This window comes from Scyliorhinus torazame, chromosome 3, assembly GCF_047496885.1.
Source record: "Scyliorhinus torazame isolate Kashiwa2021f chromosome 3, sScyTor2.1, whole genome shotgun sequence".
Taxonomy (NCBI): Eukaryota; Metazoa; Chordata; class Chondrichthyes; order Carcharhiniformes; family Scyliorhinidae; genus Scyliorhinus; species Scyliorhinus torazame.
Window position 1 is genome coordinate 167,637,038 of NC_092709.1, and position 18,336 is coordinate 167,655,373.

The 18,336-nt window shown below is 49.0% G+C and overlaps 1 protein-coding gene across 3 annotated transcripts in view; it reads right to left on the reverse strand.

Moving 5' to 3' along the window:
• The window catches only part of LOC140408803 (protein sel-1 homolog 3-like), a 142,170-nt gene that overhangs the window by 50,232 nt on the left and 73,602 nt on the right, over positions 1-18,336 (reverse strand). For all 3 annotated transcript variants that reach the window (XM_072496521.1, XM_072496520.1, XM_072496522.1), the window contains exons 12-15: positions 17,932-18,051; positions 13,656-13,796; positions 13,318-13,380; positions 5,187-5,363 (exon numbers count right to left, since the gene is read on the reverse strand). In XM_072496521.1, coding sequence (XP_072352622.1) covers positions 5,187-5,363; positions 13,318-13,380; positions 13,656-13,796; positions 17,932-18,051 — 501 coding nt within the window. The remainder of the gene's footprint in view (positions 1-5,186; positions 5,364-13,317; positions 13,381-13,655; positions 13,797-17,931; positions 18,052-18,336) is intronic.

Below are 18,336 nucleotides of genomic sequence, written 5' to 3' on the forward strand. Positions count from 1 at the left end.
AGGGAGTCTCACCAGAATCAGAGCGAGGGAGTCTCACCAGAATCAGAGCGAGGGAGTCTCACCAGAATCAGAGCGAGGGAGTCTCACCAGAATCACCGCGAGGGAGTCTCACCAGAATCAGAGCGTGGGAGTCTCACCAGAATCAGAGCGAGGGAGTCTCACCAGAATCAGAGCGAGGGGTCTCACCAGAATCAGAGCGGGATGCGGCCAGTAAACCCGGGAGAGGCCTCCCCTGGATCCCCGAATGCTGTAACGCCTCGCGAGATCTGGTTGGACAATGTGGGGGCTCTGCCTCGCACGGTTAATTGAAACCTACTCAGCCGTACTGACGCTGGATCTAACCGGCCTGGCCTCAAGGAGTCCCCAGCCAGCCCCAGCCTAATATTGGTCCATACAAATGTGGAACAGGCAGTATGGCACCTGGGGCGGTCTCCCAAGCCATTGGAGGCCCATGGGTGGTCAGGGATAGTGCAGAGTTGCATCCTGGCACTCCCTGGCAATTAGGCACCTTAGCACTGCCAGGTTACAACTTTTCAGGAGTACTGCCAGGGTGCCAGATGATAGTGGCAGGGTGCCTAGGGGCCACTGCCAATGGTCAGCACCTGAGTGGGGCCATGCCCATGAAAGGAGGGATGAGGAGGGGGGGGGGGGGGGGGGGGGGGGAGGTGAAGGTCGGGTATGAAGGGGACCCTGGAAGGTTGGGGGGAGGGTGAACGGTGGCGATCCTGAAAGGGGGGGGGGGACACTGTAAAGGGGCATGGGGAGGCCTGAAAAGTGGAGGGGGGGGGGTCCTCAGTGACCCCACAGTAGTGTGTGCTCACTTGGGGGAAGATGTGGGGTAATGCCCATGTGTGTGGGGAGTGACATTGCCTGTGGGTGGGGGATATGAGAGATCCTCAAGCTCACTTAGAGGTCGGGGGGCCCTTTCAAAATGGTGCCCAATCTCGGAGGAGCCATTCTGGCCAGCGGGACCAGCTCCCCAGTGATGAAATAAATTGGAGAGAGACTTACCAAAGCCCCCCAAAAATGACTCAGAACCAGATTTATCGACCACCCCACCTCATGTTTTGGGGCAGTGGAGGCGGCCCGCCACCGAGATCTACCAGCTCCACCCTTGTAACGGGAAACCTGTATGCCGGCGTGAATAGCCAGTAAATCCCACCCTAAGTGTGGTTAGATAGCAGTGGTGAACTTGCCGACACGAGCCAGGGAGAAACACCCAGCCGAACTCGCCTGAAATGACACTTGGGGCTTAAGTGTCATTTTGGGCAGGTTTCACAGGGTGATTCTCGCTGGGTGTTTGGTCGCGATCCAGGACGGTATTCACCCAGACTTGAGTCTTTTTTTTGAACTTGGGAGATTCTCACTGGATCAACGTACCAAAATTCGCTGGACTCTGGGGCGGTTCCGGCAGATTGGAAAACAGCAAATGTGATGCCACTGTTCAAAAAAGGAGGTAGACAAAATGTGGGTAACTATAGACCGGTTAGCATAACTGCTCTAGTGGGGAAAATGCTTGAATCTATTATCCAGGAAAAAATAGCGAGGCACCTGGATATAAATTGTCCCTTCGGGCAGCCGCAGCATGGGTTCATGGAGGTCATGTTTAACTAATTTACTGGAATTCTTTGAGAACATTATGAGCGCGGTGGACAACATGGAACCGGTGGATGTGGTGTATCTGGATTTCCAGAAGGCATTCGACAAGGTGCCACAAAAAGGCTGCTGCAAGGTGCACAGCGTTATGGGTAATGTACTAGCATGGATAGAGGATTCGTTAACTAACAGAAAGCAAAGAGTGGAGTTAAATGGGTGTTTATCTGGTTGGCGATCAGTGGTTAGTGGTGTGCCTCAGGGATCAGTGTTGGGACCGCAATTGTTTACAATTTACATGAATGATTTGGAGTTGGGGACCAAGTGTAATGTGTCAAAGTTCGCAGATGACACTAAAAGGAGTGGTAGAGCAAAGTGTACAGAGAACTCGGAGGCCAGGAGTGTTGACACCGGCGCCAAAACCGGTGCGACCGACGCCGGTGTCAACAGGCCTCCAGGCCCAGGCATTCACCCCTTCCTCGGGGGCTAGAACGGCGCCGGAGTGCTGTGCGCTGCTCCAGCGCCGAAAGCCGGCCCACCACGGCCGGTGTGGGTCCGCGCATGCGAGCCACGAACGGCGCTTTTCCGCACATGCGCGTGCCATGGCCGGCGTGGGTCCGTGCATGCTCGCCACGGCCGTCTCCGCGCCGGCCCGCGGGCAAAATGGTGCAGCCCTACATAGGCCCCCCCACCAGGACGGTCCCCTGCAGCCAGAATGCTGAGGCCACGCCGGTTAGGACCATACGTAAGCGACGCCGGCGGACACTCAGCCCGACGAACGCAGAGAATCGCCGGGGGAGGGGCTGCTTTCAATGGTCCCCGACCGGTGCCTCGACAACAGCGCCGGCATGATTCGCACCGATTCTCCGGTCGCTGGAGAATCGGCAGCCTGGCATGGCGCGATCCGCGTGCCCCCTCGCCGATTCTCCGACCCGACGCGGGATCGGAGAATCCCGGCCTGAAAGTCTGCAAAGGGATACAGATTAGTTTAAGTGAGTGGGCAAGGGTCTGGCAGATGGAGTACAATATTGGTAAATGTGAGGTCATCCACTTTGGTAGGAATAACAGCAAAATGGACTATTATTTAAATGGTAAAAAATTGCAGCATGCTGCCACGCAGAGGGACCTGGGTGTCCTTGTGCATGAATCACAAAATGTTGGTTTGCAGGTAATTAAGGCAAATGGAATTTTGTCCTTCATTGCTCGAGGGATGGAGTTTACAAACAGGGAGGTTATGTTGCAGCTGTATAGAGTGCTGGTGAGGCCACACCTGGAGTACTGTGTACTGTTTTGGTCTCCTTACTTGAGAAGGATGTACTGGCATTGGAGGGAGTGCAGAGGAGATTCACTAGGTAGATTCCAGAGTTGAGAGGATTAGCTTTTAAGGAGAGATGGAGTAGACTGGGACTATATTCATTGGAATTTAGAAGAATGAAGGGGAATCTTATAGAAACATATATAATTATGATGAGAATAAATAAGATAGGAGCAGGGAGGTTGTTTCCACTGGCGGGTGAAACTAGAACGAGGGGGCATAGCCTCAAAATAACGGGGAGCAGATTTAGGACTGAGTTGAGGAGGAACATCTTCACACAAAGGGTTGTGAATCTGTGGAATTCCCCGTCTAGTGAAGCAGTTGAGGCTACCTCGTTAAATTTCTTTAAGGAAAAGATAGATTTTTGAACAGTAAAGGAATTAAGGGTTATGGTGAGCGGGCGGGTAAGTGGAGCGGAGTCCACAAAAAGACCAGCCATGATCTTATTGAATGGTGGAGCAGGCTCGAGGGGTCAGATAGCTTACTCCTGCTCCTAGTTCTTATGTTCTTATACCCACTTGGAATTTTTTCTGCAGCGGGGAACTAAAGTCGGCGGCAAGCTCAGCTCCTAAGAGATCGGATGCCATTTTGAAGGGGAGCCAGATCTCAAAGTGAGGTTGAGGATCCCCCACATCCCAACGCAAAGACTTCGCAACACCCCGGAAACATGGCCAACACCCTCGACCCCGGAGGGGCAACCTCCCCCCCACCACTAAATGTCACCTGCCCCCTACCACGACACATCATCCAGGCAGGACGGCGACCCAGCCCCACCCCATTCATCTTCATTGGCATTGGATCATCACCCCGCCCAAATGAGCATAACCCATTATGGGGTCACTGAGTGTCAACATCTTTAAAGCCACATCCCCACCTGAGGCCACACCCCTTTCCAGTCCACTCCCCGTTCATCCTCCACACCTCATTCCTGCCCAGCCCTCCCCTAGGCCCCCCCTTTCTTGGGTATGGCCCCCTCGAGCCCCAACCCTTGGCAGTGCCTCTTGGCACCCTGGCACTGCCATTTGGACTTGGGCAGTGCCAACTTGGCACTCGGGCACTGCCCCTGACAGTGCCAACCTGACACCCTGGCATTGCCAACCTGGGACAGCTGAGGTCCCAGGTTGGCAGCACCCTGCCAAGTCACCGACTACCCAGGGGCTCCGAGCCACCACAGCAGGGTCATCCCGGCTAGTTTCTGTTTTTGGAGACCAGTATTAATTTGCGCCAGCCTCCGGCTTCGCCGGCGGGGCCGGTGAATACTCGGAGCCGGGAGATTCCAGCCTCGAACAGACTGCACACGAGTTAAATAACACATTTAAATATGCTAATCTGAATCACACCCAGAAAGGGCGTGATCCAGATTGTGTAAGGTGTAGCGGGCTTTGTGCTCGGCTCTGTGCCCGGTGCGGAAACCCGGTTTTGGCCTCTCCTGCTATTCGCTGGGAATAGCAGGACTGGCGCCGGACGCAAAGTGGTGGGGAAATCGTGCCCAGTAATGATATATATGACTTTACCATTGGTAAAATTTCAGGCATAACTTTACTAAATGGTGCAGCAGTGGTGTGGGGCCCTAGGACCCATTCCTGGTCCCATTTTCTTGCACTCTTATGCCAGTTATACCACTTACATTGCTGAAGCTGTCATAAACCTCTCCATGTCACTTTAAAGAAAATGTGACCAAACACCTCAAAGCAGCTTTGATTTTGAAACAATTGCATTATAACTGACATACAGGCATGTAGACACTAGCATTTTACTTGGTTAGAGTGTTATTTAGAGTCTGCCTTGCTCTAAATGAGTTTTAAACTGGAACTTCCAACTAGAATAGATATGGAGAGTTGATAACGGGGCAAAGATTTAAGATAATTGTCTAGAAATTCAGGAGACAAATGTGGATCTTATAAAAACTGCAGCAAGTTATGATGTGGAAACCATTGCCTGAAAAGGTGATGGGGGGAAAAAACCGAATAACAACATTTAAAAAGAAATTGGATATATATTGGCAAAGGAATAACTTGCAGGGCTATGGAGAACGAGCAAGAGAGTGAGTGGGACAACAGAATAGCTCCTTCAAAGAGACTACCTAGGCATAATGGGACAGATAGTTCTGTGATTTCATACAGAAGGTTCTGTGGAATATGCAAAATCAGGGTGAATACATTGTGCCCTTTACACAAAGAAACGAGTAGGAATGAATGCAAGATTTAATAAAACTTCAAAACTACATTTGTTTTTCCTGATGAACAAAATATTAGTGTACAGAATCTGCAGAAATTACCTCATTTTTTACGGGTTTGCCTGGGTATAGTCCAGCTGCATACATCACTCCAAGATTATGGGACGCATCCAGATTTCCCATTTGCATTGCTTTTTCCCAGTACTCCACAGCTTTCACAAAGTCCTTCTCAAAGATTTCATAATACCATCCCAAACCATTTAGTGCTTCATGTGATCCCTGTATCAATAATAAATTAATGTAAGCCTTATAATTATCTAATTATACCTGTTTAAAGGTTTTCTGGATAGAGACACAGTCAGCTTGAAATACAGCCCTTTACTCTTCAGAACTTCAAATAAAATAAATGAGATAAAACACTTCTTTTCTATGTCCAGGATAGACCTAAAATTGAATTAATCCAGCTAATCCTGGAGTATATCAATAGTATTAATGGTCCAAAAGATCTTCAGATACGTCATCATTGATCTTTCCTCCATTGTAGTGGGGATGTTCACTGATGACTGCACAATGTTCAGCACCATTTGCGACCGTTCAGATACTGAAGCAGTCCGTGCCATATGCAGCAAGATCTGGACAACACACAGGCCAGGGCTGCTAAGTGGCAAGTAACATTAGCGCAACGCAAGTGCCAGGCAAGGACCATTTCCGACAAGTGAGAATCTAACCATCGCCATGAACTATCAACATCCTGGAGGTTCCCATTGACCAGAAACTGAACTGGCCCAGACAAATAAATCCTGTCACTACAAGAGCAGGTGAGAGGCGGGGAATTCTACAGAGAGCAACTCACCTCCTGACTCCCAATGCCTGCCCACGATCTACAAGGCACAAGTCAGGAACATAATGACACACACTCCACTTGCCTGGATGAGTGCAGCTCCAACAACACTCAAGAAACTAGGCATCATCCAGGACAAAGCAGCCACTTGATTAGCACCCCACCACCATACAAAATTACTCCCTGCATATCACCAATGCACAGTTGCAGCAGTGTGTACCATCTACAAAGTGCACTAGAACAATTTACTAAGGTTCCTTTGACCTCTACCACCTAGAAGGAGAAAGGCAGCAGACTGTAGGACCAAGGGGCAGAATTAGGCCACTCGGCCCATTGAGTTTGCTCCGCCATTCAATCATGGCTGATATTTTCTCATCCCTATTCTCCTGCCTTCTCCCCATATTCTTATTATTATTATAACCCCTGATCCCCTTATTAATCAAGAACCTATCTATCTCTGTCTTAAAGAGTCAGTGATTTGGCCCCACAATCTTCTATGGCAAAGAGTTCCACAGATTCACCACCCTCTGACTGAAGAAATTCCTCCTCATGTCCGTTTTAAAGGATCGTCCCTTTAGTCTGAGATGGTGTCCTCTGGTTCTAGTTTTTCCTACAAGTGGAAACATCCTCTCCACGTCCACTCTATCCAGGCCTCGCAGGATCCTGCAAGATTCAATGAGATCCCCCTCATCCTTCTAAACTCCAACAAGTACAGACCCAGAGTCCTCAACTGTTCCTCATACAAGTTCTTCATTCCAGGGATCATTCATGTGAACCTCCTCTGGATCCTTTCCAAGGCCAGCACATTCTTCCTCAGATACAAGACCCAAAACTGCTCACAATACTCCAAATGGGGTCTGACCAGAGCCTTATACAGCCTCAGAAGAACATCCCTGTTCCTCTATTCTAGCCCTCTTGACATGAATGCTAACATTGCATTTGCCTTCTTAACAGCCGACTGAACCTGCACATTAACCTGAAGAGAATTATGAACAAGGACTCCCAAGTCCCTTTGTGCTTCTGATTTCCGAAGCATTTCCCCATTTAGAAAATAGTCTGTGCCTAAATTCCTCCTTCCAAAGTGAATAACCTCACACTTTTCCACATTGCATTTCATCTGCCACTGCCTTGCCAACTCTCCTAGCTTGTCCAAATCCTTCTGCAGCCCCCTTGCTTCCTCTATACTACCTGTCCCTCTGCAGATCTTTGTATCATCGGCAAACTTAGCAACAGTGCCTTCAGTACCTTCTTCCAGATCATTAATGTATATTGTAAAAAGTTGTGGCCCCAGCACAGATCCCTGAGGCACACCACTAGTCACCGTCTGCCATCCTGGAAAAGACCCTTTTATCCCCACTTTCTGCCTTCTGCCAGTCAGTCAATCCTCTATCCATGCCAGGATCTTACCCGTAATACCTTAGGAGACTTAAATAAGTTAGAGCCCATGTGGCACCTTGTCAAAGGCTTTCTAGAAATCTAAGTAAATCACGTCCACTGGTTCTCCTTTGTCTAACTTCCTTGTTACCTGCTCAAAGAACTCTAACAGATTTGTCAGACATGACCTCCCTTTGACAAAGCAGTGCTGACTCAGTCCAATTTTATCATGCACTTCCAAGTACTTTGCAATCTCATCTTTAATAACAGACTCTAAAATCTTACCAATGACCGAAGTCAGGCTAATCAGCCTATAATTTCTCGTCTTCTGCCTCCCTCCCTTCTTAAACAGTGGTGTTACATTAGCCACTTTCCAGTCCTCTGGGACCCTTCCTGCCTCCGGTGATTCCTGAAAGATCACCACCAATGCCTCCACAACCTCTTCAGCTATCTCTTAGGACCCTGGGGTGTAGTCCATCCGGTCCTGGTGACGTATCCATCTTCAGGCCTTTCATTTTCCCCCCGAACCTTCTCCTTAGTGATGGCCTGATTCCTGATTCTTCTGGAGCTCTGGCATCCCACTGGTGTCTTCCACCGTGAAGACTGATGCACAGTAACTATTCATTTTGTCTGCCATTTCTTTGTTTCTTATTATTACTTCTCCAGCTATGTTTTCCAGTGGTCCAAAGTATATTTTTGCCTCTCTCTTACCTTTTATATATTGAAAGAAACTCTTCCTTTATTCTTTTATATTACTAGGACGCTTGCACTCATATTTCATCTTCTCCCCCCTTATTGCTTTTTTAGTTGTCCTCTGCTCATTTTTAAATGATTCCCAATCCTCTGGCTTCTCACTAATCCTTGCCAATTTATATGCCTTTTCTTTTGCTTTTATGCTGTCCTTGACTTCCCTCGTCAGCCATGGATGCCTTGTCCTGCCCTTAACATGTTTCCTCCTCCTTGAGATGAATTTCTGTTGTGACTCCCGAATAACCCCCAAAACCCCTGCCATTGCTGTTCCACTGTCTTCCCTGCTAGTCTCCTTTTCCAATCAATTCTGGCCAGCTCTTCCCTCATGTCTTTGTAGTTACCCTTATTTAATTGTAATTGATGCGACCATCAATTCACGCAAGGACACGAGTGGAAGTAAACAGTGGTTTTAATCAGCTTAGAACAGTACCTGTACCTTATCGTTCTTGATTTTGCCCTGCTGCGTATTGTCGAACATGAAGGCTACCGATCGTTGGTCGGTGACGAGGGTAAACCTCCCAGAGCGAGGTAGTGCCTCCAGTGCCACACGGCTTCCACGATGGCTTGGGCTTCTTTTTCGACCGAGGAGTGTCGAATTTCAGAGGATGTGAGGGTGTGCGAAAAGAACGGTAGCGGTTTGCGTGCTAGGTTGAGGGTGGCGGCGAGAGCGACCTCTGATGCGTCGCTCTCCACCTGGAAGGGGACAAACTCGTCCACCGCACGCATCGCGGCTTTGGTGATGTCTGCCTTGATGCTGCTGAAGGCTTGGCGGGCCTCAGTTGCCAGTGGAAAGATGGTGGCCTTGATTAGTGGGCGGGCTTTGTCCACATAATTGGGGACCCACTTATGAACAGAACCCGAGGCACCTCTTTAGGGCCTTGGGACAGTGAGGGAGAGGGAGTTTCAGAAGGGGGCGCATACGGTCAGGATCGGGCCCTAGGACCCCGTTCTCCACGACGTAGCCAAGGATGGCTAGTCTGGTTGTGCGGAAAACGCATTTCTCCTTGTTGTAGGTGAGATTGAGAGTTTGGGCGGTTTGGAGAAATCTGTGGAGGTTGGCGTCGTGGTCCTGCTGATCATGGCCACAGATGGTGACATTGTCCAAGTACGGAAATGTGGCCCGCAGCCCGTACTGGTCCACCATTCGGTCCATTGCTCCTTGGAACACCGAAACCCCATTCGTGACGCCAAAGGGGACCCGGAGGAAATGGAAAAGGCGGCTGTCTGCCTCAAAAGCCGTGTAGTGGCGGTCCTTCGGGCGGATTGGGAGCTGGTGGTATGCAGACTTCAGATCCACCGTGGAGAACACCCGGTAGTGTGCGATCTGATTTACCATGTCTGCAATCCAGGGAAGGGGGTACGCATCGAGTTGCGTGTACCGGTTAATGGCTTGGCTGTCATCAACCACCACCCGGAACTTTTCCCCGGTCTTGACGACCACCACCTGAGCTCTCCAGGGGCTATTGCTGGCCGCGATGACACCCTCCCGCAAGAGACGCTGGACCTCGGACCTAATGAACATCCTGGCCTGCATGCTATACCGCCTGCTTCTGGTGGCTACTGGCTTGCAATCGGCGGTGAGGTTTGCAAAGAGAGGGGGGGGGGTCGACTTTTAGGGTCACGAGGCTGCATATTGTGAGTGGGGGCAGGGGCCCCCCGAACTTCAGGGTTAGGCTCCTGAGGTTACATTGGAAGTCGAGTCCCAATAGGAGAGGAGCGCAGAGGTCTGGGAGCACATATAATTTAAAGTTAGCGTACTCAGCGCCCTGTATTGCTAGGGTTGCAGTAGTGCACCCTTGGATTTGCACCGTGCGACCCTGAGGTGAGGGAGATGGTTTGTTGCGCCGGGAAAATTGGGAACGAGCAGCGTCTTACCATGTCTGGGTGAATGAAGCTCTCTGTGCTCCCGGAGTCGAAGAGGCAAGGTGTCTCGTACCCGTTAACCCGGACGGCCATCATGGAGCTCCGGAGGTGCTTGGGTCGCGACTGGTCCAAGGTGACCGCGCTGAGCTGCGGGTAGCCAGCAGTGTGGTCGGAGGTGCTGGGGCGGCCCGGCGCTGACTGTCCAAATTGATCATACGCGTCGAGCAGCGTAGCAGATGGCGGCCAAGATGGCGGCCCCCGTTGGTCGACCGTGGCGGGCGGTGAGGAAGATGGCGTCCAAGATGGCGGCCCCCGTGAGTCGCACGTGCTGTGAGGGCTGGAAGATGGCTGCCCCCACTGATAGCACGAGGCTGAGGTATCTGCAGGGGGCAGAGTCGGCAGACACGCTGCCACCCTGCGGGGTCTGCGGGCCTGTGAGTCTGAGGATCGGGTCTGTGAGTTAGAGTTCTTAGACCAGGCCAGGCAGACTTTGGCGAAATGTCCTTTTTTCCCGCAGCTGCTGCAGTTCGCGTTGCGGGCCGGGCAGTGCTGTCGGGGGTGTTGAGACTGGCCGCAAAATTAGCAGGGCAGCCCCCCATGATGGGCGGGCGGCTGCGCGGCACAGGCCTTGGGTAGTCTTTGGTCGGGGGCCCACGAGGAGGGTCGCGTGGTCAGCCGGGAACGCAGCAAGGCTCTGAAACGCAACCTCCAGAGAGGTAGGTAACTTTACCGTGTCGTCCAGATCCTGGGCCCCCTTTTCGAGCAGGCGCTGTCTCACATAATTCGACCGACACCCGCCACGTAGATGTCTCGGACGGCGAGTTCCATGTGCTGAGTGGCCATAACGGCCTGGTAATTGCACTTGCGTGCGAGGGCTTAGAGGTCGCGTAGGTAATCATCTACCGACTCCCCGGGGCGCTGGCGGCGAGTGGTGAAGATGTGTCGCGCGTAGACCTCGTTCACAGGCCGTACGTATAGGCGTTCGAGCATTGCGAGGGCATCCTCATAGGAGGAGGCCTCGTCGAGCTGAACAGAAATGTGATGGCTCATCCGTGCGTGGAAGAGGCTCAGCTTCTGTTCATTGGTGACGGAAGGTGTGGAAGAGGCAGCAAGATAGGCCTTGAAGCATCGACGCAGTGCGAAAAAATTTATTTCGCCTCCGCAGCCGGCGGATCGAGTTCCATTCGATCAGGTTTGAGGGCTGATTCCATAGATATGTTTAAGCTGATTAAATTGATGCGACCATCAATTCACTCAAAGACACGAGTAGAAGTAAACCGTGGTTTTAATCAGCTTAGTGCCTGCCTGCGACTGGTACAATACTGTGAACCGCCTACAGGTCAACTGCTCTTTATACTTCCTTTCAAGGGGAGGAGCCATGGGCGGAGCCCGTACATGCCCCAACATATCCCCCTGTGGGTGAAGCCACACAATGGCCCATAGGTGGAGCCCACAAGGTCAACAACATAACATAGCTGTAACACAATGGCAGAACATGATACTAATACACTGGTGAATTACTAGTGCTATATATTCACCACAGTAATATCGTTACATCTGACTCCAGCTTCTCCCTCTCAAACTGCTGGGTAAATTCTATCCTATTGTGGTCACTGCTCCCTAAGGGTTCCTTCACCTTAAGATCCCGAATCAAGTCTGCCTGATTGCACATCACCAAATCCAGAATTACCTGTTCCCTAGTGGGCTCTACCACAAGCTGCTCCAAAAAACCATCTCTGAAACAGTCCACAAATTCCTCTTCTTGGGATCCACTACCAACCTGAATTTCCCAGTCCATGTGCATACTGAAGTCGCCCATGATTATTGTGATATTGCCTTTTTTTACATACTTTCTCTAACTCCTGATTTATTTTCTACCCCATGTCCTGACTACTGCAGGAGGCCTGTACATAACTCCCATCGGGGTCTTTTTACCTTTGCGATTCCTCAACTCTCCCCACAGAGATTCTATGCCTTCTGATTCTTTAATCGCTCCTTGCTATCAATTTAACTTCATTCCTTATTAACAATGCAACCCCGCCCTCTTTGCCCATCTGCCTGTCCTTTTAATAGGACCCATATCCTAGTATATTTAGATCTCAGCCCTGATTCCCTTGCAGCCTCATCTCTGATGCCCATAACATCGTACCGGCCGATTTCAATGTGCGCAACAAGCTCATTTACCTTGTTTTGTATACTGTGCACATTAAGGTACAATACCCTCAGTTCTGCATTAACCACCTCACAATGGAACACCACCACCTGCAAGTTCCCCTCCAAGTGACACACCATCCTGACTTGGAAATATATTGCCAATCCTTCATTGTCGCTGGGTCAAACTCCTGGAATTCCCTCCCTAACAGCACCATGGGTGTACCTACACCACTTAGGATTACAGTTGTTCAAGAAGGTGGACCACCACCACCTTCCTAAGGGCAATCAAACATGGACAATAAATGTTAGACTAGCCTGCAATGCTCTCATCCTGTAAAACAAATAGTTCAGCAATAATTTGGAACCCTCACTCAGACATATAAGGGGAGACTGGATAAAATATGAACAATGACACAGCTCTAGGGAGAATCTGGAACTTGTATGGAGTGGTTGAAGCAAACAGCTCGAGCATAAACGAGGGAGGAGGGAAAAGAAGAATATGGGGGCAGGATTATTGGAGTTGGGAGATACTTCTGTGATGTCTCAATACTAGGAAAACTAGTTGGAATGAATCGCCTGATTCTATGTTATTGATTTTATGCAATTCAATGCAATACAGATCGTTTTTCAACATTGTAGATTATTGCTGAAAAAAGACACGTGTAGAAGCTTTTCATCTTGAATTCATCAGGACAATTCTCAAGATAACCAACCTAAGGGGAAAACAACAATTTATACTCTATGAAAAGAGAATGCTGGTTGGTTGGCAAGTGGACTCTGATTGGTAGAGGAGTTGCCATGGAGAATGCACCAGTTGATGGTGGCTAACAGATAACTGCCAAGCATTGTTTGAAATTTAAACAAAGCAACTTGGCCCTAATTCGTCAAGTAATTGCCCTGGGGAATATATCAGCAAATGGCTATCACTTGGCCTGTTTAGCTGAAACAGGCGCCATTAGGATGGATAATAAATGCTAGCCTAACCAGCGATGCTCTCATACTGATTTTAAAACGTAGCTCAGCACTAATTTTGAACTCAGCTAAGCTTCCTCTCTTTGTTCAGCAATACTCAAGTTCTGTACTCCTGATCGACTTTTTCGGATTATATTGCATTTTTCCAGCGGAGGACTGGGGCTGTACGATGAATGCTAGGATTGCTAAATACTGCAGGATTCAAGTCTTCCAATGTAAAATTCAAAAGATAAACAAAACAGTTAAACAACGCATGTTTGCATTGTGCAAAGATCTTACCTTGGAAGCTGCTTCATGGATTAGTTTTAAACCTAATTTAGTATTTTTTTCCACTCCACGGCCCTAAAAGTAATTTCAATATAACAGAGTTAATATATCATTTAAGGATGAACTCAGTGTTCTGAAATCAAAAAATGCTTGAAATACTCAGAAGGTCAGGCAGCGCCTGTGGAGGGAAAAACAGAGTTTGTGGAGGGAAAAACAGAGTTTCAGATATGTGACCTTTCACCAGGTTGCAGTCTGCCTCAACTTTGAAAGAAGTTGAGATAATTTATCGTAGCAATGAAATCCAAAGTGCCGAGAAGATATGTACAGTCGTCAAAATTTATAACACCTACCTTGAAAAGAAAAAGTCCATACTCATACAGCGATAGTGGGTCTCCTGTTTCTTCTGCACTTCTAGAATACCATTCCATAGCAGCTTTCACATCTCGTGTGATACCATGTTGTCCCCAGTAAAGCATTCTTGCAAGTTTTTGCTGCAAGCGTTAATAAACTTTTTAGGTTTGGCTAGAATAGTATTACTAAATCAGAGTAAACATTCAATTACTTTAAATGTTATGAAAATATGGTTACATTTTCTCCCACTAGTATTTAATGAATTAAACGACAGTGGCCCAAATCAGAGTCAGAACCATTGGACTGACACTGATCAGAGTGAAAGCTACCTGGATATGGTTTTAAAAAGCCAGCCTTCGAATCCACGATGCATAAGAACCCGCTCAGCACAGGAATCCTCACAGAAAGCAGCAGAGAGAAGCAGCACAGAATGCATCTTGGGAACGATGGGGTCAGAGAAAAGCAGCCAGGCGACCAACAGGTGGTGGAGTAGTCAGGGAGGGGGATTGAGGGGGGAGAAAGGCAGGGTTAGTCTGAGTGACTGGGGGGGGGGGGGGGGGAAACAGGGGGGTCAGCTGTATAGTTAAAACAGAAATTTTCTGAGAAATTTCCACAAAATGAGCACGTCGGCACCTGTGAGGCTCGACTTGGGTCTTGAGTCGTACGTCAGGTATTCCAATGTTCCAGAGGCCAGAAGGCCTGGGCCAATATTTTTGCTGTATTTGAGCATCACTGAAATTCAGACTTGCTTCCTGTACTGAATTTATTCACAATATATTTCATTTTGGAAAGTATTTCATTATTTGAATTAATATCACTTTCTCTTTATTCATCGTCAATAACTCACATTCATAAAGCACGGTTAACATAGAAAAATAACCAGGCCACTTTAGGGCAGCATGGTAGCACAGTGGTTAGCACAATTGCTTCACAGCTCCAGGGTCCCAGGTTCGATTCCCGGTTTGGGTCACTGTCTGTACGGAGTCTGCACGTTCTCCCAGTGTGTGCGTGGATTTCCTCTGGGTGCTCAGGTTTCCTCCCACAGTCCAAAGATGTGCAGGTTAGGTGGATTTGCCATGTAAAATTGCCCTTAGTGTCCAAAATTGCCCTTAGTGTTGGGTGGGGTTGCTGGGTTATGGAGATAGGGTGGAGGTGTGGGCTTGGGTGGGGTGCTCTTTCCAGGAGCCAGTGTAGACTTGATGGGCCGAATGACCTCCTTCTGCACTGTAAATTTGATGAAAAAAAAGAGGTATAATCCAAAATACATGGACAAAAAATAATGGGGAAGGGGTGGAATAGTCGAAGAGATAATCAGGAGCCTAATTAAAGAGGTAAATTTTGAGTAAGGACTTAAATAGAGGAGAGGAAGGTGTGGTTTATGGAGGGAATTTTACAGTGTGGGGTCTAGGTGACTGAAACCATCATTGCCAATAATAGGGAAAATGAGGGACGATGCTCGAGAACATGCTTGTCCGCTTGTCCACTAGTTTCCTGCATGCACAACCTGGCCCCCAAAACCTCCATATCATGACATTCATTTAATTACACTTAATTTGAAGAGTATGATCTGCGTGTGAAATTAGAGACCTAGCCGAATTGCAACAGAGTCCTGTGTCAAGCACGTTTAGTCGGGTGTTTCCCAGATTCACAGTGCCAAGGACGTCCACGCTATTGAACGCCCCACCGAGGCTGTGCTTAATCCTGCACTAAGGTGCTCCGCTCGCCAAAACTCCTCAGTGTAGGAAGAGGTCAGGATGCCATTTTTAAATGGTGCCCCTGATTTCTCAACCCCACAATGCAATCCTCAAGATGCCCTAACGCCCCAACTCACTTACAAGCGGGTCGTTGGACCACCCGCCCACACCCCACGTCACAAGGGCAGGGTACTCCCAGTCCTGATCCCTGGCGTGGGCACAATGCCAGCCTGGCACCTTGACACTGCCAGCCTGGCACCATGACAGTGCCACTGCCACCCAGGTGGCACTGCCAAGGTGGCCCCCCTGCCTGGAGGACAACCACCCAAGGGCCTCCAATCCTCTGTGAGACCCCCCCCCCCCCCCCCCCCCCCCACCACCACCACCAAGTGCCATTCTGCCTGGACCCCGTTTATGGGGACCAGTACTGAACAGCGCTGGCCTAAGATCTCAGAGGTGAAGGGGTTAGATCCCAATGCCTCGGGCAGATTAGGGGCGCTAGAGTGAGACTAGCTACTCACTCTAATATGCAGATTTGCCAAATACTGATCCTGTCCACAATGGGCAGGACCCCGATCATGATGTTTCGTGAGATCCCTTTAGATCTCATGAGGCGTGACAAGCCGGGTAGGTCCTGGAAAAGGCTTCGCATGACATGACCAGTAAATCGCATCCCGATTCTCTCAAATTTCCGGGTTGAAGAAACTATCGAAAGCACATTCGGGAGAGAATCAGTTTCTGATTGGCCAAATAGCAAGTATTGTGAAGGTGACTGGCTGCTCGCTTGTTTTCAGAGCACTCGCTCTCACCCGACTAAGCAGACACTGGTTACTGAAGGAGCACACAGCTTACATGGCAGAGCACGTGGGGAGGCCACAAGGAAAAGTGGGGTGAAGGAAAGCAAGCAAGGGCTCAGGAAATGAGCGGCAAGCAGGGTAGCAAACAGAAAGCAACAAGTGTCTAGAAATTGGGAGGAGGACAGAAAGGTCTGCCAAGTGGCTGGAGGTCAGGTAGGCCCCCCAGAAGGAAAAAAACAGTAAAGCAGGGATAGGAATATTGGTCTGAACTGGCTTTGCATATTTTAAAATGGAACACCAATAAAATGGGCAAATAAGAATACTTATTCGTTCGGGAACAACTGAAGGTTGGGTAGGCCTGGGAACAATTGGAGGTCAGGAAGACCGGGGAACAACTGGAGATCATGAAGACCGGGGAACAACTGGAGATCATGAAGACCGGGGAACAACTGGAGATCACGAAGGCCGGGGAACAACTGGAGATCACGAAGGCCGGGGAACAACTGGAGATCACGAAGGCCGGGGAACAACTGGAGATCACGAAGGCCAGGGAACAACTGGAGGTCACGAAGGCCAGGGAACAACTGGAGATCATGAAGGCCAGGGAACAACTGGAGGTCATGAACGCCCGGGAACGGCTGGAGATCAGTAGGTCCCGGGAATGGCTGGTGATCAGTAGGTCCCGGGAACAACTGGAGGTCATGAAGACCAGGGAACAACTGGAGATCATGAAGACCGGGGAACAACTGGAGATCATGAAGACCGGGGAACAACTGGAGATCATGAAGACCGGGGAACAACTGGAGGTCATGAAGACCGGGGAACAACTGGAGGTCATGAAGACCGGGGAACAACTGGAGGTCATGAAGACCGGGGAATAACTGGAGGTCATGAAGGCCCTGGAATGGCTGGAGGTTCGGAAAGCCCGGGAACAACTGGAGATCAGGATGGCCCAGGAATGGCTGGAGGTCAGGTAGGTCAGGGAACAACTCGAGGTTAGGTAGGTCTGCAAGAGAAAAAAAAAATGAAACGTGCACCCCCCCACCCATCCACCTACCTGAAAAGGTTGGACAAACCTGCTCTAAAATCTGAGGAATAGAGAGCTCAGGGGACGTTGCATGATAAGAGACGGTTACAGAGAAGAAAAGCAAGGCCATGCAGAAATCTAAACATGAAGAATGGAATTTTGAATGTGAGATACTGGCAGTGAGGACACATTTCATGGATGAATGGGGTTTGGTGGAGGACAGGATATTCACACAGGGTTTTGGATGGGCTGATGTTTACAAAGCGTGGAAGATGGAAAGACAGCAAGAGGGCATTAAAATGTCCGAAATAGTCCCAAAAACAAGATGAAAATTTCAGCATTGGATGAGATATGGTAACGGGAGAGGTAGGTGACATTGTAGACATGCACCCACCAGAGAAGATGTATCATTCCTCTCCCTGCCTCTCCCCATCCAATCCCCATGGTGGAAAATTGTAAACTTCCTTTGGACCATATGCTGGTCGGAATGGGTAATCCATAGACTCATTTTCCAGCACGGAATTTTCCAGCCCTTGATGCCGGCAGGATCTTCTGGTTCTAGAGACGTGAATGGAGATTTCAATGGCTTACCGTCCCTGCCATGGGGGAAGTGGGGAGAAGGGGCTGGAAAATTCTGATCGAAGAATCCAATGTTTTTATGAAAATAGCAGCAACAGATATATTGGCAACGAGTGATTTACTGGGGTGTGTGAATGAATAGAATAAAGCAAATTATTACAGTGCATGCAATTTATACCTGAGCAAATGCATCCCCATGATTTGCCTGATACCTGAGCCACAAAAAGATGTCATCGTTTTCTTGAGTTTGACTCTGCAAAGCAGAATCATCCATTAGCCTCACTGATTCAACAAAGGCCTGAAAAAATAGGAAATTATTGTTACACGATTGCTAAAGGCAGTTATGGCAAAAGAACATGTTGGAAGAATTTGTAAAATGTGACCAAAAGCTCAAATTTCAGCAAAAGTAAAATGAGAGAAGAGGAGTATTGTGTAAAGTCGCAAAACAAAATTCATGCAATTGGAGGAACATTTGCACTCTGCTAAAGATTGAGTTTGTTTGTCCGGTGAGTAGCTGTACTATATAGACCAGACTGATCCCAGATTCAACCCCTGGGGCAGGATTCTCTGCTTCAAAGACTAT